General features: G+C 32.6%; 1 protein-coding gene across 2 annotated transcripts in view; it reads left to right on the forward strand.

Annotated features, from left to right (window-relative positions):
* The window catches only part of LOC140664043 (monocarboxylate transporter 4), a 76,630-nt gene that overhangs the window by 40,956 nt on the left and 18,669 nt on the right, over window positions 1-17,005 (forward strand). For both annotated transcript variants that reach the window (XM_072888745.1, XM_072888744.1), the window contains 2 exons: window positions 3,269-3,376; window positions 4,382-4,555. In XM_072888745.1, coding sequence (XP_072744846.1) covers window positions 3,269-3,376; window positions 4,382-4,555 — 282 coding nt within the window. The remainder of the gene's footprint in view (window positions 1-3,268; window positions 3,377-4,381; window positions 4,556-17,005) is intronic.

Consider the following 17,005-nt stretch of genomic DNA (forward strand, 5'->3'; position numbering starts at 1 on the left):
ACTGATATTTTAATATTTAATTAAATTTACTCTAAATAAACTAAATTTAAGTTAGGTTAATTTAAGTTAATCTCAATTAATACAACAATATCTCCAATAATTTATAATAATTTCTGCTTGTGCCTAGTTTTTGCAAAAATCGATATAATTGCTGACGGCAGAGATTATTGCGCAATTCTTTTAGAGAATTTTCTTATAAAATATTTTCGAACATGTACTTTGTAGATACACACGTATACGCGTATATTGGACGTCGTTCTTGTAGGACGTATCGATAACTTTAGAATTTTTAGCAAAAATTGTTGTTCAGTTATCACTTCTTTTGTGTCTACACAAAAGCAAAAACCAAAAGAAATAGGACAACATGAAAAGGTTATATGATGAGAGATACGGTAGAATAAAAATCAATTCCACTTAACGGTGCCAAAGAGATACCTGGGAATTCCGAGCTTGATATATCGTCGAAAACAGTGTCTATCAAAAATGTAGGTCGGACCGTTGGTTTTCAATCTCGACCGACAGAGGCGAATCTGAGTGGCGTGCTCGTACTTTGCCTTATTTCTTTTGTTCGAAAGAATCAACAATCTTGCGTCTATGAGCGGCAAAAAAAAGTTCAATATTCCTTTGTTTATCGATTAATGTAGGAATATATAAAATACCGAAAATGCGCACACGACTTTATTTCAATTTTTCGTGGATATAATATAAATGAAATGCAAGGTGGAAAATAACGAAAGATTCGTTGATTGTCGTTTCATTACAAGACATTTCGTACGCAAATAACGATGACGAAATAAAAAGATTTTTATAGCATAATAGAAAGCAGAAATAGGGTAAACTCGAGTAAGATGGCCATAGTTCTTTTAAAATGCAAAAAACATACTTTTATTTTGTTATTTTTTTAATAGTGCTTGGCATATTATCTTCCCTGCAGCTTAAATTACGTAATATTATCGAAATTGAAAGGAAAATATTTAATAGAAATTTTATATCATCAAAATACAACTACAACATAAGCATTGGCCATCTTGCCCAACTTTTAAGGAAAAGATGACCATAGGGACGGAAAGATGGCCATAATATTTATAAAAAAAATAGTGAAAACGAAAAGAAAAATTATAGGTCATATAACAATTTACATATCTTTATAATATGTCTAACGTCGATTCCACTAACTTAACTGTAATTTATTCGACCTTATAACAGTTTTTAGTGGATAAGTGAAAAACTTTGCAAGTAGAGTTAAAAGTAAAAATATGATATAAGATTCACAATATCGTTATCTCGAATAATGTATGCACATAAACTACCGTAAATATCGATTATCTTTGATAATGACTAAAAAAGCGCCCTATGTAGCAATTATTGAAAAAATTACAGCCTATGGCCATTATACACCCTAGTTTTATCCTATATATCCGCGAGATGGAAAATATCCCATTCACATTCAATTACGTAGCCGCGCGCATTCCAGGGTCCTTTTATATCCGAGCCTCTTACGCATTTATGCATTTATCGCACATTTTCGATGTTCTCCGCAGTAGGATTTTAGACATTTCGTTTGAATCGCGAAAATGTGGCTGTGATTCCACTAAGGATGCGGCACGTTCACATTTCTTGAGAACGTGCCGTACCTTTTACGGCATCGCGAGGGCATCCTCCTAACTCGTCCCACGGCAATTTCGCTTTCTCAACACCCGGGGCCATCCCCGACAATTTCTGTGTCTCACATTATTTTCCGCAAAATACCTCGTGTCGCTCGTCCATCCCTTTTCACTTCTCATTGCGTTAGAAACGCGCGTGTCTCACACTCGTATTCTCCTTTCGTCCCTTATTTTCATTATGTGCCCTGCTAATTAAGAATATTTCGTTCTCGCTGCTAATTTTCCCTTCTAAAAGCGCACACGCGACGCCTCTTGTTGTTAGCGTCGACGTCGACGACGACGACGACGACGACGACGACGACGACGACCATGACGACGATGATAATGTGGCGCCATACAAATAATCCTCTCTAAATGGTTTTACGCGCTGAACGTTAATAAGCAACAGAGTTCGCGTAGAAACTTATCCACTTACGGACATGTTAGTTGGGATTGAATTGCATTGCAGTTTAACTCGCGCGCTGACATAGCGGTATACGATAATTTACTGATGTGAAACTGCCATATAACACAAAGGAAACCAGCGAATAAATGAAAAAAAAAAAACTATCAAATATATATAAATGAGCTGTATTCGCAATTCCAGTTTTAATCGTGTGGATTCAACAAAGCGATAAAATTAATAATACGCGTATACCAACATATATTTTACAAAAAAAAAAAAAAAATATAATGAAAGAAAGTTTATTATACGTATAAAGAGTCGCTAAGGAATAAATTTGTGAAAGGACGCCATTTTTTTAATTTTAAATTCTATAGAAATATTTATTATTTTTTTTGTAGGTTTTAATTAAAGTGGACAAAAGCATTAATTAAACGGTGATTAAAATTACTCGATAAGATTAATTATTAGACTCTCTTACAAATTTAAATACGATTCAATACACGTTGAAATTTAATTTCCGCCAAGATGCATGGGGATATGAAACCCCATGAGTATTTAATATTTAATGCGGCTAATGGAAAAGTTTATACTGGTTGGGACGTGATCAATAGCGATTCCACACACAGAATCTCATAATTCAGTTGAATATTTTTTCCCGATACAAAAAAAAAGGGGGGAAAAAAATAATATAGCGATCTGACGTTGAGAATCTTTTTATTTCACGAGGTGGAACAAGGGGCCTACGCCGCTTTTCTATTTCGCGATCATCAACCCTTCCTTTCCTTTCCTGACCTGCCCTTTGCGTCCGACGTTACCTTTTCAACCACCTTCGCCCTTTCAAAAGTGCATTTACCTAACCCTTGCCTTCACTTCCTACCTTCGTGCAGTTTCTTTCAACTCGTTTCTTACCCATCTTGCGCCCTGTCTCATGCAAACGATGTTGCCAACCGCAGGGACCGTCGCCGCCGCAAGCGTCTAACAACGGTCGCATTGTGTGGAAGAAAATTCAATGTGAAAAGTATTGTCTCGAGGTATTAAACGTTTCAATTCAACTCCCTGCTCGCACGATGGCGGTAATATTTAATAAGGACCACCCGGGGTTTTCTCGAACAAATTTTATTTCAAGAATTATTACAGGAAGTCGTTCCTCTCTTAATCAATCTCACGGAAAAAATTGCTGAATAATTCCGTTTCATGATTAATTTACGATTTCTTTCAGACACTCGTCTACGCTACATAGACGGGGACGAGACTATAGGTAATACGAACTGGGTTCTCGGCGATTTACGGAGTCTGCATCTCTGCGTACCTGCACTTCGTCGTTCAGGTAAGTAAAAAAAAATTATACATACATATAATCTCCTTTTTTTTATAAGTATGTATATATTCGAATATTTATATTAATAATTAATGATTATCAACTATATTATCCATTTTTGTGCATTTTTTCTGTAATATTACATGAATAAAAAATATTGAAATAATACGATCATTAAATAAAACTAACTATTTAACTAATTATTATACTAACTATTATTAGTTAGTTGGCTAAAAAGTAATATCGGATTTTTGCAAATAGATGACGTTTTTATGTTTTTTAATAAAAATACTATTTTTAAGCTATAAAATAAATAAAACAAGTGGTTTAAAAAAAACATTACGTTTGGTTAGGAAATTTTTTTTAACTGACCTTGTTTTTGAGTGACGAGAAGATGTATTTTCGAGCAATTATATTTTTTTTTATGTTTTCGCAAAAGAAAAAATGCGATACAAATCGTAATAGGAATTTTTTGTCATTGGGACGTTTTTTTTTCCTTTTGCAGAAATGAAAAAACATTGCTTAAAATCTTTTTGTCACTCATGTTCAAAACAAAAGTAATTAAAAAGAAATTTAACCAATTGTAATGACTTTTTCAAACCACGCATTAAAATGTCAGCTTTTAGAATATGTATATTTTTTTAGCTTAGGAATAGTGTATTTTTATATTGAAAAACATAATCCCATCTAATGCAGAAATTCGACATTACTTTTTGACTAATTTAACATATTATATAAATTATATATAAACAATACAATCTAAATATTAATTATTAATTAATTACACTCTAGTTATTAATAAATTACACGCAACAAATTTAACTATAATCTAGGATTTTTATATCAAAACTCTATCTTACTCCAAGTTTATCATTCGTTTTTGCTCTCCTATATCGAAAAATACCTATATGCAAAATATTAAATTCGTTTTTGTCGCGAAATATTCTATTATCGATGATACTTCGAAACGCGATTTATCTCTGAATTATAAAGAGAATATCCTTTTTGTTTCAGGCATAGATGTTGCCGGTATGCGAACGCATTTCTATCCGGAGGGCGGTTGGGGCTGGTTGGTCTGCGCCGCCGGTTTCCTCGCCCTGTTGCTCACCACTGGGATGCAGCTCGCATTTGGATTTCTCTACCTTTATGCCGTACGGCATCTCGGTGAGGTCTACCTGATGGACATAGGTATGTTAAGTATTATACGTATATATTTTAAGTTCTAATTAGATCAATTTGTTCTTTCAACATTCATAAAAATTGTATTAATAACATTTCGAAATTGTATTTTTTTACAATGGAGAATTCGTTGGCTAAAGAAAATATTAGCTGTTTCAATTGCGAGATATGGAATGAAATATGGTATTTTTGTTCAATTGTCGAGATAAAATCTTCTCTTAAATGTATCGTTATAAATCTTCGTAGGATTATATAATAAACAATATTATACAACTAACATAGCAAGATATATATTTTTTAAATAATTTCTAATTGAAAACGAGAAGAAAATATTTAAATATGTCATATAAACCACTATATTCTACTATATGCTCGCAGTGAGAAATAATGGCGAATTTTTCCGCAAATATTTTTCCTCAACATCACTATTTGTAAAAAAAAAAAAAAAAACTGTTATTTGTCGAAACGATTAGATCTGTAGATTCAACTCCATTTCCGTGTACACTCTTCCGTGAAAAACGTAACGTTTTCCGGTGCTGCGGACGATTCTGCTCTCGCACTCATTAATATTCCACCTTCTCGTCGGGTTGCTTTACATACGCGCGTATATCGCGTAACGCGAAGCGCGGTTAGTGTTTTCTGCTGGATGCACATTGCCTTCGGGTAGTTTTCGAACTTGAACGTGTTTATTAAAGTTCTATTTCTTAGAATAGCGACAGCGCGCATTTTACGGCGGGTGAAAGCAACAAATTACGACGTGACTCGCGTAATTCACAGCACCGTGTTGTTTTTCCAACAGGTAATGTTGGAGAAAAAAAAACTTTGTAACGTTTCACTTTTCGAGTAATTTCACGTCGACGTATTTTCCGGACAAAAGTTAATTCGAAGCATTTGTCTTCCGTCTTCAACGTCACAAATTGGATTTCAAACGAAACTTTTATTCAGACGAGGACTACGAGTGATTAATTGGAAATTAAATAATCCTATTACACTTGTTTGTACTTTTAACATTTCATTTCATTATTAAGATTATTTCATGTTAAACATTATTGCGCTTTTTGCGCCTTTCGCAAACGTTCGAACATTATAGTATCCGTTATACGGATGATTAAGCAATGAAAATTGCAAAAACAATTCGTCAAAAGAGCAATTCATTACGGAAAATGAATATTTACCTAATTGCAAGTTGATACAATTTGCATGCCTTGCCGAAACAATACATTTCAATTTATATTCATATGTTATCATCATACACTGTACACGACACATCATGCATCGGACGAAATTTAATTCTGCTTATTCATAATGTATTTTTGAGTTATCCTACATTTTTCGATTTACGTCAGATGAAATTTTATTACTGCTTTTTATCATATCGACATTTTCACTGTGCTAACGTTCGAGCTTCTATGAATTTATATATTTATCACGGTATATAAATCTGCCTTTTAAAAATCTACAATTCGTCAATCATAATTCAATCGATGCGTTATCGACCACAAAAAGATCGTACTGATAATGCGAATCGATTCGTGATATAAAATTCAAAATTTACTTCGTAAAAGATTTATTTTCACAGAATTCAATAAAATTGAGTAGCTTATAAATTAGTCGCTTATTATTAAGCAAAAAAGCTCACAAATTTTTAGACTGCAACAAAATGTTATTAGAATCTTATTAATAGCGTAATAATTTCAATATAAATCGTCAGATATTTTATCTCTTCTTCGGTTTCTTACTAAATGGCTAGCAATGATTTTATTTATGTTTACTACATTAATATACATATATGTATGTGCACAGATACATCTTGACACAAATTCATTTTAAAAATTGCATAAAACAATTTATTGCAATTTGGTACCATAATACCAATTTTATACCATAATATCAGTTTTATACCAACGTCTTATTTTTCAAAAAATCGCATTATCTTGGGTATACAGTATATATAACTAAGTCTGTTTACTGTTTACATCTACTTTACGATTTTATCGGACGATGTATTTTAAAGCATATCAAAATATTTTTGAAGTCATCAGAATAAACTGTACTAACAAAAAATAATTTTACATTTTATTTAAATAATATATACATAGATAATATTATATAATACATTTTGATATGATACAATATGATAAAGAATATATATATATATATAGATTATATAATTACATTAATTTCTCTCTCTCTCTCTCTCTCTCTCTCTCTCTCTCTCTCTCTCTCTCATTCTCAGAATGTTGAAAAATTTCTTCTCTATATCATTAATATAGTCTACACAGAATTGTATTATATAAAGTTTCTTTTTATTCTCTGCCTGGGTTATTTTCATCCTTCATTATGCATTTTCTTGCTTGTAATCCTATTCTATTTTATATACGTAATAGCTAAGGTATCGTAATATATCGAAACCTAAATAGAAGAAATAGATCTTGTTTATTAAATTTTCACGCAACCTGAAATAAGCAAACCTCATTTATCTTGTAGCCAAAACGAGGAGTTAACCTTGTTATTGCGACTTATTTTCCTAACCAGTGGAGTGTTAAGGAGCGTTTAATTTCTACGTTATTCGATTAAAGGTTAAACGGCAAACTGTACCGCGAGCACGATCGACAGGATGAGGTATGCACGTATATATACCGTAGATATAAGATAAAAGTGAAAGGTCTTTCCCCTTGACATGACATTTTCCCGACCTTAAAGTGATTAAAGTAAAGAGTTTTATATATCGATCGTGTGCTTGGAAAGGTGAGCTTCCTCTTCCTGATTTTTAAACTGGATAAAGAGAGCCTATCTATGTTCCAAAGCGAATAAATTATACGAAGTACATAAATAGAGAAAGAGAGTGCTATATACAACAAGAGTTGTATATAGTGTAAGAGTGTTGCATTATTAATTATTTACGCAAAGTTAACTTTACCTTAGTTATTAGTTATATATAAAACTAATATTATTTTTACGAGAAGATATTAAATTGCTACGATTAAAGATGAATGGATAATATACGTGCATTAACTTAAAGTTATAATTTAATTTTTTACAAACTTTATATAGACATACCTATAAGATTATAAGATAAAATATAGACAAGATAAGGTGTATGAATTATAAAAATAACAAATAAAGGTCATTACGCAAAGTATAGAATAATCAATCAAGAAAATTGACGTAATAGCATATACAATGTCTTTATTTAAATTATCCCTTTCACATCAAATGTCGTCACATCTTTGATGTAAAAATAGATTATTAGATACACTTTATCTTGTTAATAATAAAATACTATTAACATATAATGCTCGTGATATATAGAGAGAGATATTGAATATATTTCCTTTTCTGTGAATGAATAAATATTCATGAATATATTTTATTATTTCTCTTCGCGTTTCTCGAAAAAGTACAAATTTGACTTTTCACTAAAGAGAACGTATAACGTTCTCGTTGAAGGGAATATTTGAAAAGAAAATATCGGAAGAGAAAATACCGTTTGGCAAAACGACTTAAATTTTATTTATCCGAAGTCGCGTCGATCGCTTACATTTTCACACAATGCGCGCAAGAATCGAACTATATGACGCTACATATAGATGAAATCGTGGGACAAAACTTGTCAAACTTAGCACTCAATTTCGATGACATCAAGAGGCAAAAGTTTCCTATCGCGAGAACAAGATCGGCCCGTTTCCAGAGATCCGGAGAACTCGATTCCGGATTTCATTCTTTCATATTTTTCGAGGAACGGGAAAATCTCTTACACGATTCGATGCGAAACGCAATAAAGCGAGAGTAGAGTTCGTGGTGAAGAATCCCAGCGTCAATATCTTCCGGGTCCCGTGTTCGGTATTCGAAGTGACACGTCGTTTCGCCAAATCCGCTTAAGCCTCATCAATAAATCGATACATCACCTGACGACATGAAAAATATTTTAACTTTCCATCCTCCTTTCCTTCCCTTCATCACATGTCGTCTTATTAAATACCCTCCTGTGTATTGACAATTCCTCGATATTTGTCGGCGTTCAATAACGTCACCGGGGTATATAATGACAATGGGTATTGATCGCTCCTTGGAGCTCCTTTAGGCGATGTTCTCAGGGACACCAGAGTCCTGACGGTCCTGACTAAAGCCAGCTCCGAGCATACGTACGTATCTGTTCCCGTATATGTTTGTACGATACGGCCATGGCGTGTTATTTGTCGATCGACCTCGCGCGTTTCCCGTACTCCTCAACTATCCGGAAATCGAAGGGAATCTCCGGCTTGGGTGTCCGGGGATATCTTGGATGGTATATTTCAACTTATATTGCCGATACAGGCTGCTGTCCGCGAATCTTACGTCCCTCGAGCTTTTCACCAAAGTACGATTAACGTGGCACGCGCTAGCGTCCCATCGTCTGTGTGTGTGTGTGTGTGTGTGTGTGTGTGTGTGTGTGTGTGATTTCGTCCTTTCGTTTTGATTCCTTACATAAAACAACAGGCCATTCGATGAATCGGATTCGCTAAAAGCGCTTCCTTTCGAATAGATCCGAATAAGACAAAAGTCGAACGGAGTCCTTTGGAAAAAATCCGACCGTATTTAGGTGTATTTATTTCCCGACACTTGTGTCTGACACACAAAAGCATAGATGTATATAATAAACTCCGATAAATTTTTCACAGACATCGCTTTGTTTAGTGAAACAGTTATTTAATGAAGCTGAACAATAATGAAGAGACTAGCAAAAAATCTTTCGATATGCATGAATTAATTTTTTTTTTTTTAACTGTTGTTCTTTAATGAGTATTTCTCACGCATACGTCAATTATTTGGAATCTAGGAAATGCCGAAAGACTCGATAATCTGAATACATCCTTGCATTAATTAATTCGGATTATGGACTTTGCATACTGTATCTATGTAAGCCAGCGTGGAAAAGGGATATTACGAGCGTAGTGAGATCTTCCTGGTTTCACCGATCCACCTCGAGGCAGATAACGTCCGTTAAGTCTTTAATGGCCTCTTGTCAACGTTTTCATTGACGCTCAAATATCTTGTGACTCAAATGAGAGTGCTAATAAAATTGATGAAGTGATCCATCAATCAGTTTTCATCAAGAATTTTATCTCTTAGAATATTATTTCACTAATAATGCTGTTACTTTTTTTTTGAGCCTATTAAAAATTTTAAATCCAGTAGAAAAACTTTACGAGGTAGATTATATAACGCGTATTAATATAGATCTGTTATATAGAATTATTTTCCTCTTACTAGTTGCATTATTGGAAAAATAACATTATCGTTCTTTTCATCTATGTTTTCTGCTTTCTTCAGCGCACTTTCTCTCTTTTCTTTTTCTTTTCATTACTAGCTACTAAAACAAGGAGCACCTAAAAGAAACATGCTTTATTGCATTACTTGACAAATAGATGTCAGTTTTTCTAATGTTTTTCATTGAAATAGAAAGCACAGCTAACTTTATTAGCTGCTCGTATAATTCTTTTCTGTGTATTTTATGTATCAAATTTTTAACCATTTAATAATTTTAATTTTTAATTATACACTGTATGAGAAAAGCTAGGATCATCATATCTTTAGTACGATAATTTTTTGCAAATATTCAGAATGAAAAAAAATTAAATAACATAAATATATTTTTAAGTATGTAGATTTTATCATAGAAAATAAAATGACATTGAAAGTTAAGACTTTTGGCTGCGATATGGTATTAGATTTGACATGAGATGAGATAGAAGATTGACATGAATAGTTGAAGGTACTTATGCAGAGGATCGATCAAAGTTTCGTATCTTACGTGTTATATCGTTACCACACATCACACCAGTTTAGGATTAACGCTGCAGTCACGATATCGGACTTTGTGTCGATTTACTTGCTCTCTTGAACGACAATGTCAAGCTTCCTCAGAACTAGCGATATACAGCATCGCGTTTAGGAGTGGAAAATTGCTCATCTCCTGTTTGGAAGCGAGTTTCGCCAACAACATCGTTGCCAAGTAAGAGAGAGCATCGAAATGAGATAGAATAAAAAGAGAGAGAGAGAGAGAGAGAGACAAAGAGAAAGAGACAGAGAGAAAGAGATATATACCGAGGACGAAAATGGAAGCGAGAGAATGGGAATGGACAGAAATTTTCGGATTATCAGCAAAGTTACTTCATTATCGCCGCAATAAACGCATAATAAATGAACGAGTCAGAAAGAGCGTTTCAAAGAGCGATTTTAATTTAATGCATAGATTTATTTTTTTGAAATATAAAAATAATTCTTTTTTCTCTGCATAATGAATTTATTCTGTACGTCATAATAAGTATATACATATTTATTATTATTTATTATTATTATATATTTATTATCATTATTGTGTGAATAATGAAGAAATTATATTTTATATACGGTATATTAAGTCTTTTCTTTAAAATAGTTGTTTATGTAAATTTAAATTTGCATTCTGTTTATTTTCTGTCAAAAAATTCATCTTATCTTAATCACATGGCAATTTCATCTCGTGACATAGAATATAATTTATTATGCAACCTAATAACGCACTTTATCACTTCAACGTCAGGGTTGTTAACGGGATGTTTCATGATAAACGTGAATAATTCAAGCTCTCGTTGCACCGCGATGATTTAATAAAGCTATCCTTATTTTATGATTTTGTCAAATACCTATTGTTGGAGAATGTTGAGGAAGAGGATCTTTCTAATCTCTTGCATAACGTACAATTTGCAGGCAGCACTAAAATTTGTAATTACAAAAATCTACATCCATACATATATATATATATATATATATATATATATATATATATATGTATATATAACCTTACGCAAACATTTCAATGCTTAAAATAATGTACAAAACTTAAAATTATATAATAAATATATATATCGACAAGTGAGAGAAGAGAATTTATTTAGTCAAGAATTTATTCCATGGATAAAAAAATATTTTAGCATAAAATACTTTATACATGTATTTATATACAGGGTGTATTGTAATTACCAGATATCCTTTTAATAGGCGGATTCTTTGATCAATTTGAAGACAATTTTTCCTCAGCGAAAATGTCAAGATAGGTCATCATTTTTTGCAAACTTTTAATTTTGTTATTACCTATATATTTTTATAACTACGTTTTAAATTAAAATTTTATTAAAGTAAAAATTAATTGAAGAATGTAATTATGTTACTCTTTCAACTCCACAAAGTTTATAGTTCACGAAAAGCCCTTCTTTTTCAATCGTTTATAACTCGAAAATTATTAATGCCTCAACATTTTTTCTCAGGAAAAATCATCTCTAAATCAGTCAGAGAATCCCTACATAAGATATTTGGTATTTACGATACACTCCGCATATAAAAATAATTTAAAAACAAAGAAAAAATTTTTGTTTGTTGGAGAAATATTTGCACATTTATACCTTCAATTATGTCGAGAAATACAATGAGAGTGTACGATGGCTTGTTTTTGGCACTTTACGCTTGTTTTCGTTAGAAGAGAATCGTCCTTAGTTGTCGAGATCGATATGGACAAACGATCCCAAGGGAAACCGGGGAGGGAGGAGGGTGATATGATAGGTACGAGATATCCATGTCGGGGAAAATGTATGCGGTTCGACTAAGCGACGAGAGAGAGGGAGAAAATGAGAGTTGCAGTGTTACTTTCTCAGTGTCGAGATCTGTTCTTCTCGGCATCCTACCGATTGGAGTGCAACGGGGTCGGTATATAAGCTGGAAAAGACGGCCGAAGCTTCGGGGATTTCTTCTTCCTGCGTGATATATTGGATGCATCGCGTCGCGTTGAGACACGTGGAAAGCCACGTTGCTCTTGGGATGTGTCCTCCCAACCTTAGGAGATAGACCCAGTTTCGCAAAAGTTATACTTTTCCGTTCCTTCCCTTTCCAAATTGATGGCTCGAATCGGAAAAGCGATAGTGGAGATGCTTGTAGTAAAGAATCTCTCGGATCATCAGTGTCCGCACTGTCGACCAAAGTATTGACAATACTTCAGTAATTAGCGTCAAACTGATGTCCGTCATAAGGCCAGATATGAACGATGTACACGTGTTGTCAATATCTTCAGTTCACGCCGAATTATCACGATAGAGCTTTAAATTGCTGTTTAATATTGGTCTACGGAGAATAGCCATCTGAGCATGACAGCTACTCATTGTCTCTACGCGAAAATTTGCAAATAATAATTCGCTGAGATTATATGGAGGAATTAATCGATCCGGGTTATTGTTACGTTTTTAAATTAAAATATATTAGAAAAGTTATTTTATATAATGCTTCAACTGAATTTTTTAATTCCATTTTAATCGTTAAAACCATGACATTTTAATTTTCGACGATTAAATCCGGCTTGTTAATAAATATAAAAAATATCATCAATGAGAATATTGCTTAAAATTAATTTGCTATAATTAACTTAGTAGTTTTAAATATTTATAATTTATTAGAAATATTGATCTTTTACTTTGATAATAAAACAAAAATTCTTTAACTGTCCACTGTTAATGTCCAAAATTGGAAGATTCAAAATTTATGGACTATGGAAGACCTTTTATATTTATTTAATCATTTTATTTATCATTTTATTTATAAATTTAAATATCTCCTTCATTTTATTTAAAACTCTTTATTTGACAAGAAACTCTGACGTATATCTCTAGGTGTCTACAAGGCTGTTATCACCGACATATTGAAAATAAATATCGACCACTGAAAAGCCGCTTATTTTAGTAAACTGGGTAACTAGTCCTTCTTTTCTCCTTTTCTGCTACTCCTTTTTCTTTTGCTTTTACAACATTTGTTATTATATTGTATATTTTCGGGCCAAAAATTAAAAAATTATTATACTCTACGAGTGTTTATTTACAAAATTTTGACAAAATTTTAATTTTTCTTGATTTTCTGTCGCTCGCTCGCTGTCTCTCTCTTTCTCTCTCTCTCTCTCTCTCTCTCTCTCTACCTCTCTTGTGAAAATATCATTTTTAATTTACACATAAACTCTCTTCTACGCTTCTTTCTCCTATTATTTCCAATTATTGTTTGTGTTTTAGTCTAACTTTTACACACACGTACACGACCTATTACTTCAGACGTAAATTATACACTGTTTTGCTTTTATTTTAACTCCTACTTTTAATTTAAGTTGCCTTTTATTACATTTTTAAAAGCGAAATTTAATATTAACGAATCACGTTAATGCGGTTTAGCTTTACTTTTTAACTACATTTTTATTACAACGTCTTGAAGAAATATACGGCGAAGTTTAAATGAGAGAAATAGATTTCTTTCTCTCGGAATCTTTGCAAATGATTATGCGTCGGCAACTGAACGGATATGTTTTAAATCATTTAGATTTGAGAGAAAATGTACAACACATAATGTGCCACAATTGCATTTATGTTCAAAGTTTAGCGTTGTTGCTTTTGATTTGATTAACTGAACTAGCGTTAAGTAGCATTACGTGTACGCGGGGGTGGCATGATCGATGTGGGCGTCATACTTCTTATTTTACGGAACCGTGAACGTGAAATTTATCACGCCGGTTTCTTTAATAAAAATATCCCTATCTTTCATTTACCGTAAATCAGACGTGCCCATCCATTAATAATTCATAAGATAACTATTTTTGTTTAGTTATATTTCTGATATTTTTTGTTACAGACTATAGTGTAGAATATGTAGAATATAGTTATATAGTCACAATTACACCCGAAGTAATTATAACGCATATTTTATTAAAATAAATATCTTTATCTACTTTAATTACTCTTAATATTCTTTATCATATTGTAGAAAATAATATTGCCACTTAATTATAATACATATCTTATTATCACATATCAAATTATAATGCTTAAGCAATGGAATGATTTAATTTGAATTTACAATTGCATTATTTTGAATTAAAATGGATGGGGTAGCAGAAAACCAATGAAGTGAAAGTCGAACAAATTATATTTTATTGATACTTTCATTAACAGTTTATTGATACTTTTAATTAAAACATATTTTGAATAATAACTTTCTATAAAATTCAAATTCTTTAGTCTTAATAAAGATTTCATTAAAGAAAATTAATCTTTAAGATACAACGTTGCAAATTAAATAGAGATTTGAGAAAACGTGTCAAATCAAATTTTCATTAAAAACTAACTTCACTTCCTCTATCATGGTTTTAGTAGAGAGTTCTGATCATATATATATATATATATATATATTTCAAATATTCGAGGCACTTCGCTAGGGGTTTCTCTGTTTGAAAATTTCCTTTCTAACAATTGTTTTCTGATAGAGAACACTCAAATTGATTTGCAAGGACAATTGAAACATGGACGGGAAGTTTGCAATAAGAGCAACAGTAAACTTGATAAAAAGAGACTGTAGCAATATCTTTATGATATTACGGAGAAGTACAAAGATCTAATACAACATTGTAGCGAAACTCTTAATGCAGTGATTTTTTTATCAGCCCATTATATGATCGTAATATAAATGTAACTCCTCTGAAGCAGAAATTTTCATTGAGCAACTTTTTGACTAAATCTTTTTTTTTTTCTTACAATTAGTGATAATTTAATTGCTCGCTGCCATTTTTGCCAATTTCCAATATCTTGCTGATTTACGAAGCTTGAATTACTTGAATTAAAATGCAGGAAACTAAAATTAAAATATTGTTGAAATATAAAACAAAGAATAAGATTTTATTTATTTATGTTTCTTCTTTGTAAGTTTTTTTTTTCTAATCTCTTTAGATTACAAGAGAGAAATTCTAAACTCTTTGACGTAGACAAAAAGGAAAGCTTCTGCGGCTTTATACTTGTAATAACCTTCTAAATATTTTTCTTACCTTTTGGATTGCCGACAATTACTTACACAGAGATAACTGTAATTGCTCATTGAGACAGCAACAATCGCCGCTGGCAGTCGAGCGGAAGCAATTGCGGAAAGTGTAATTCGTGGTTTCCTTTGAAATGTGCAGAGAGAAATGATGTAGCGCGTTAGACCAGCCTTTTATCGACGCCAAAATACATGGCGAAGCTTATACTCGGGATAGCTAGAGCGTAGCTAAAATATTCTTCGGGGATAAAAGCGACGTGGAGGATATGCAAGACGAGCGCGCTCTCGCAAGGAGAGAAGGAAAGACAGAGAGAGAGAGAGAGAGAGAGAGAGAGAGAGAGAGGGAGAGAAAGAGAAATGTCATTGAGCGTTACAAGGAAAATACGTAATGACGGACGAGCATCAAGAAACAAGCACGAACAAAGACTTTGCGCGCCATCGTCCATCCGAGTTCTTTGTCGCTACCGTATGTCAAGAACCGCCGCGAATGGATCTTTTATCCGCCGGGAATGTATTTAAAGTGTAATGTCATTGACGTGTTGCGTCCCACTTTGAAAAATTATCCCGCCTCGTCTAGCGACACGTTCTCGTACATCATCACGGTGATGTAATAGAAAACATAAACTCTCGTATTATATTGTCTTTCACTTGTAGTTTATAGTAGAAATTTTCCGAAAAATAATGAAAGAGAGACATGATGTTTTTGCTTCAAAGAAAATAGAAATGTTGGAAGTATTTTATTAGTGTTTTTTTCTGGTATAATAGAGTATCTTTTTTTTTATATTACAACTTGTATTTTTTTTTACAGTTACCTATATATTAATGAAATTTGGCTCTGTTTATAAATTTTCGTTATCTCGAAAATTACAATGTATGTCGTTTGTACACAAAGATAAAATTAATAATCGTATATCTGGAAATGTAAAAAAAAAAAAAAAAAAAAAAAAAAGAAAGCGAGTATCTCGTGAATAAATTTAATCTGACAATAAGCTTGAAAACGCATTGCGAATTCAATCCGTAAAATTCTGAAGCGAGGGTTCATCGCGCCACTTGGTTGCGCTTGTGCAAATAGCGCTAAAAGCATCCAGACTCATAAATTATTCGCACAAGAACGTCACCGAAGTCGCTACCTGTTGAAGCTTTGGCGCACCAATATCCAGGTTTCTCCGAGAGCTTTTTTAAGTCGCAGTGAAGGTGGATAATGCATATTCATTTTGAACCTATCGTACTGTTTCTCCATTTATCAGTTTTATCTTTAATACCGTTCAGCGGATTACAAGCTTAGCTCAAAGATTAAAGGCTAAATTGCATAAATTTCACGCGGCGTAAAAATTTAAGAAGACTATCGATGTCTCTTACACTTGAAATGTTTCCAATTCAATCCAGAAATATAATGATAAATGTAAGTTAATAAAAATCAATGGAATGTAATATAAATTAATTGTTTAATTACGCTAATGAAAAATATTATTACAAGTCTACTTTCAAAAGGGAAAAATCTGTTCTTTCTGGGACTCTCTGTATATGCATATATTCTGCCTCGCTATTTGATACGCGTTATGTACAACGTTGATGTTCTCTTGATTTATGCGGAAATGTGTGTGT

Source organism: Anoplolepis gracilipes, chromosome 3, assembly GCF_047496725.1.
Source record: "Anoplolepis gracilipes chromosome 3, ASM4749672v1, whole genome shotgun sequence".
Lineage (NCBI taxonomy): Eukaryota > Metazoa > Arthropoda > Insecta > Hymenoptera > Formicidae > Anoplolepis > Anoplolepis gracilipes.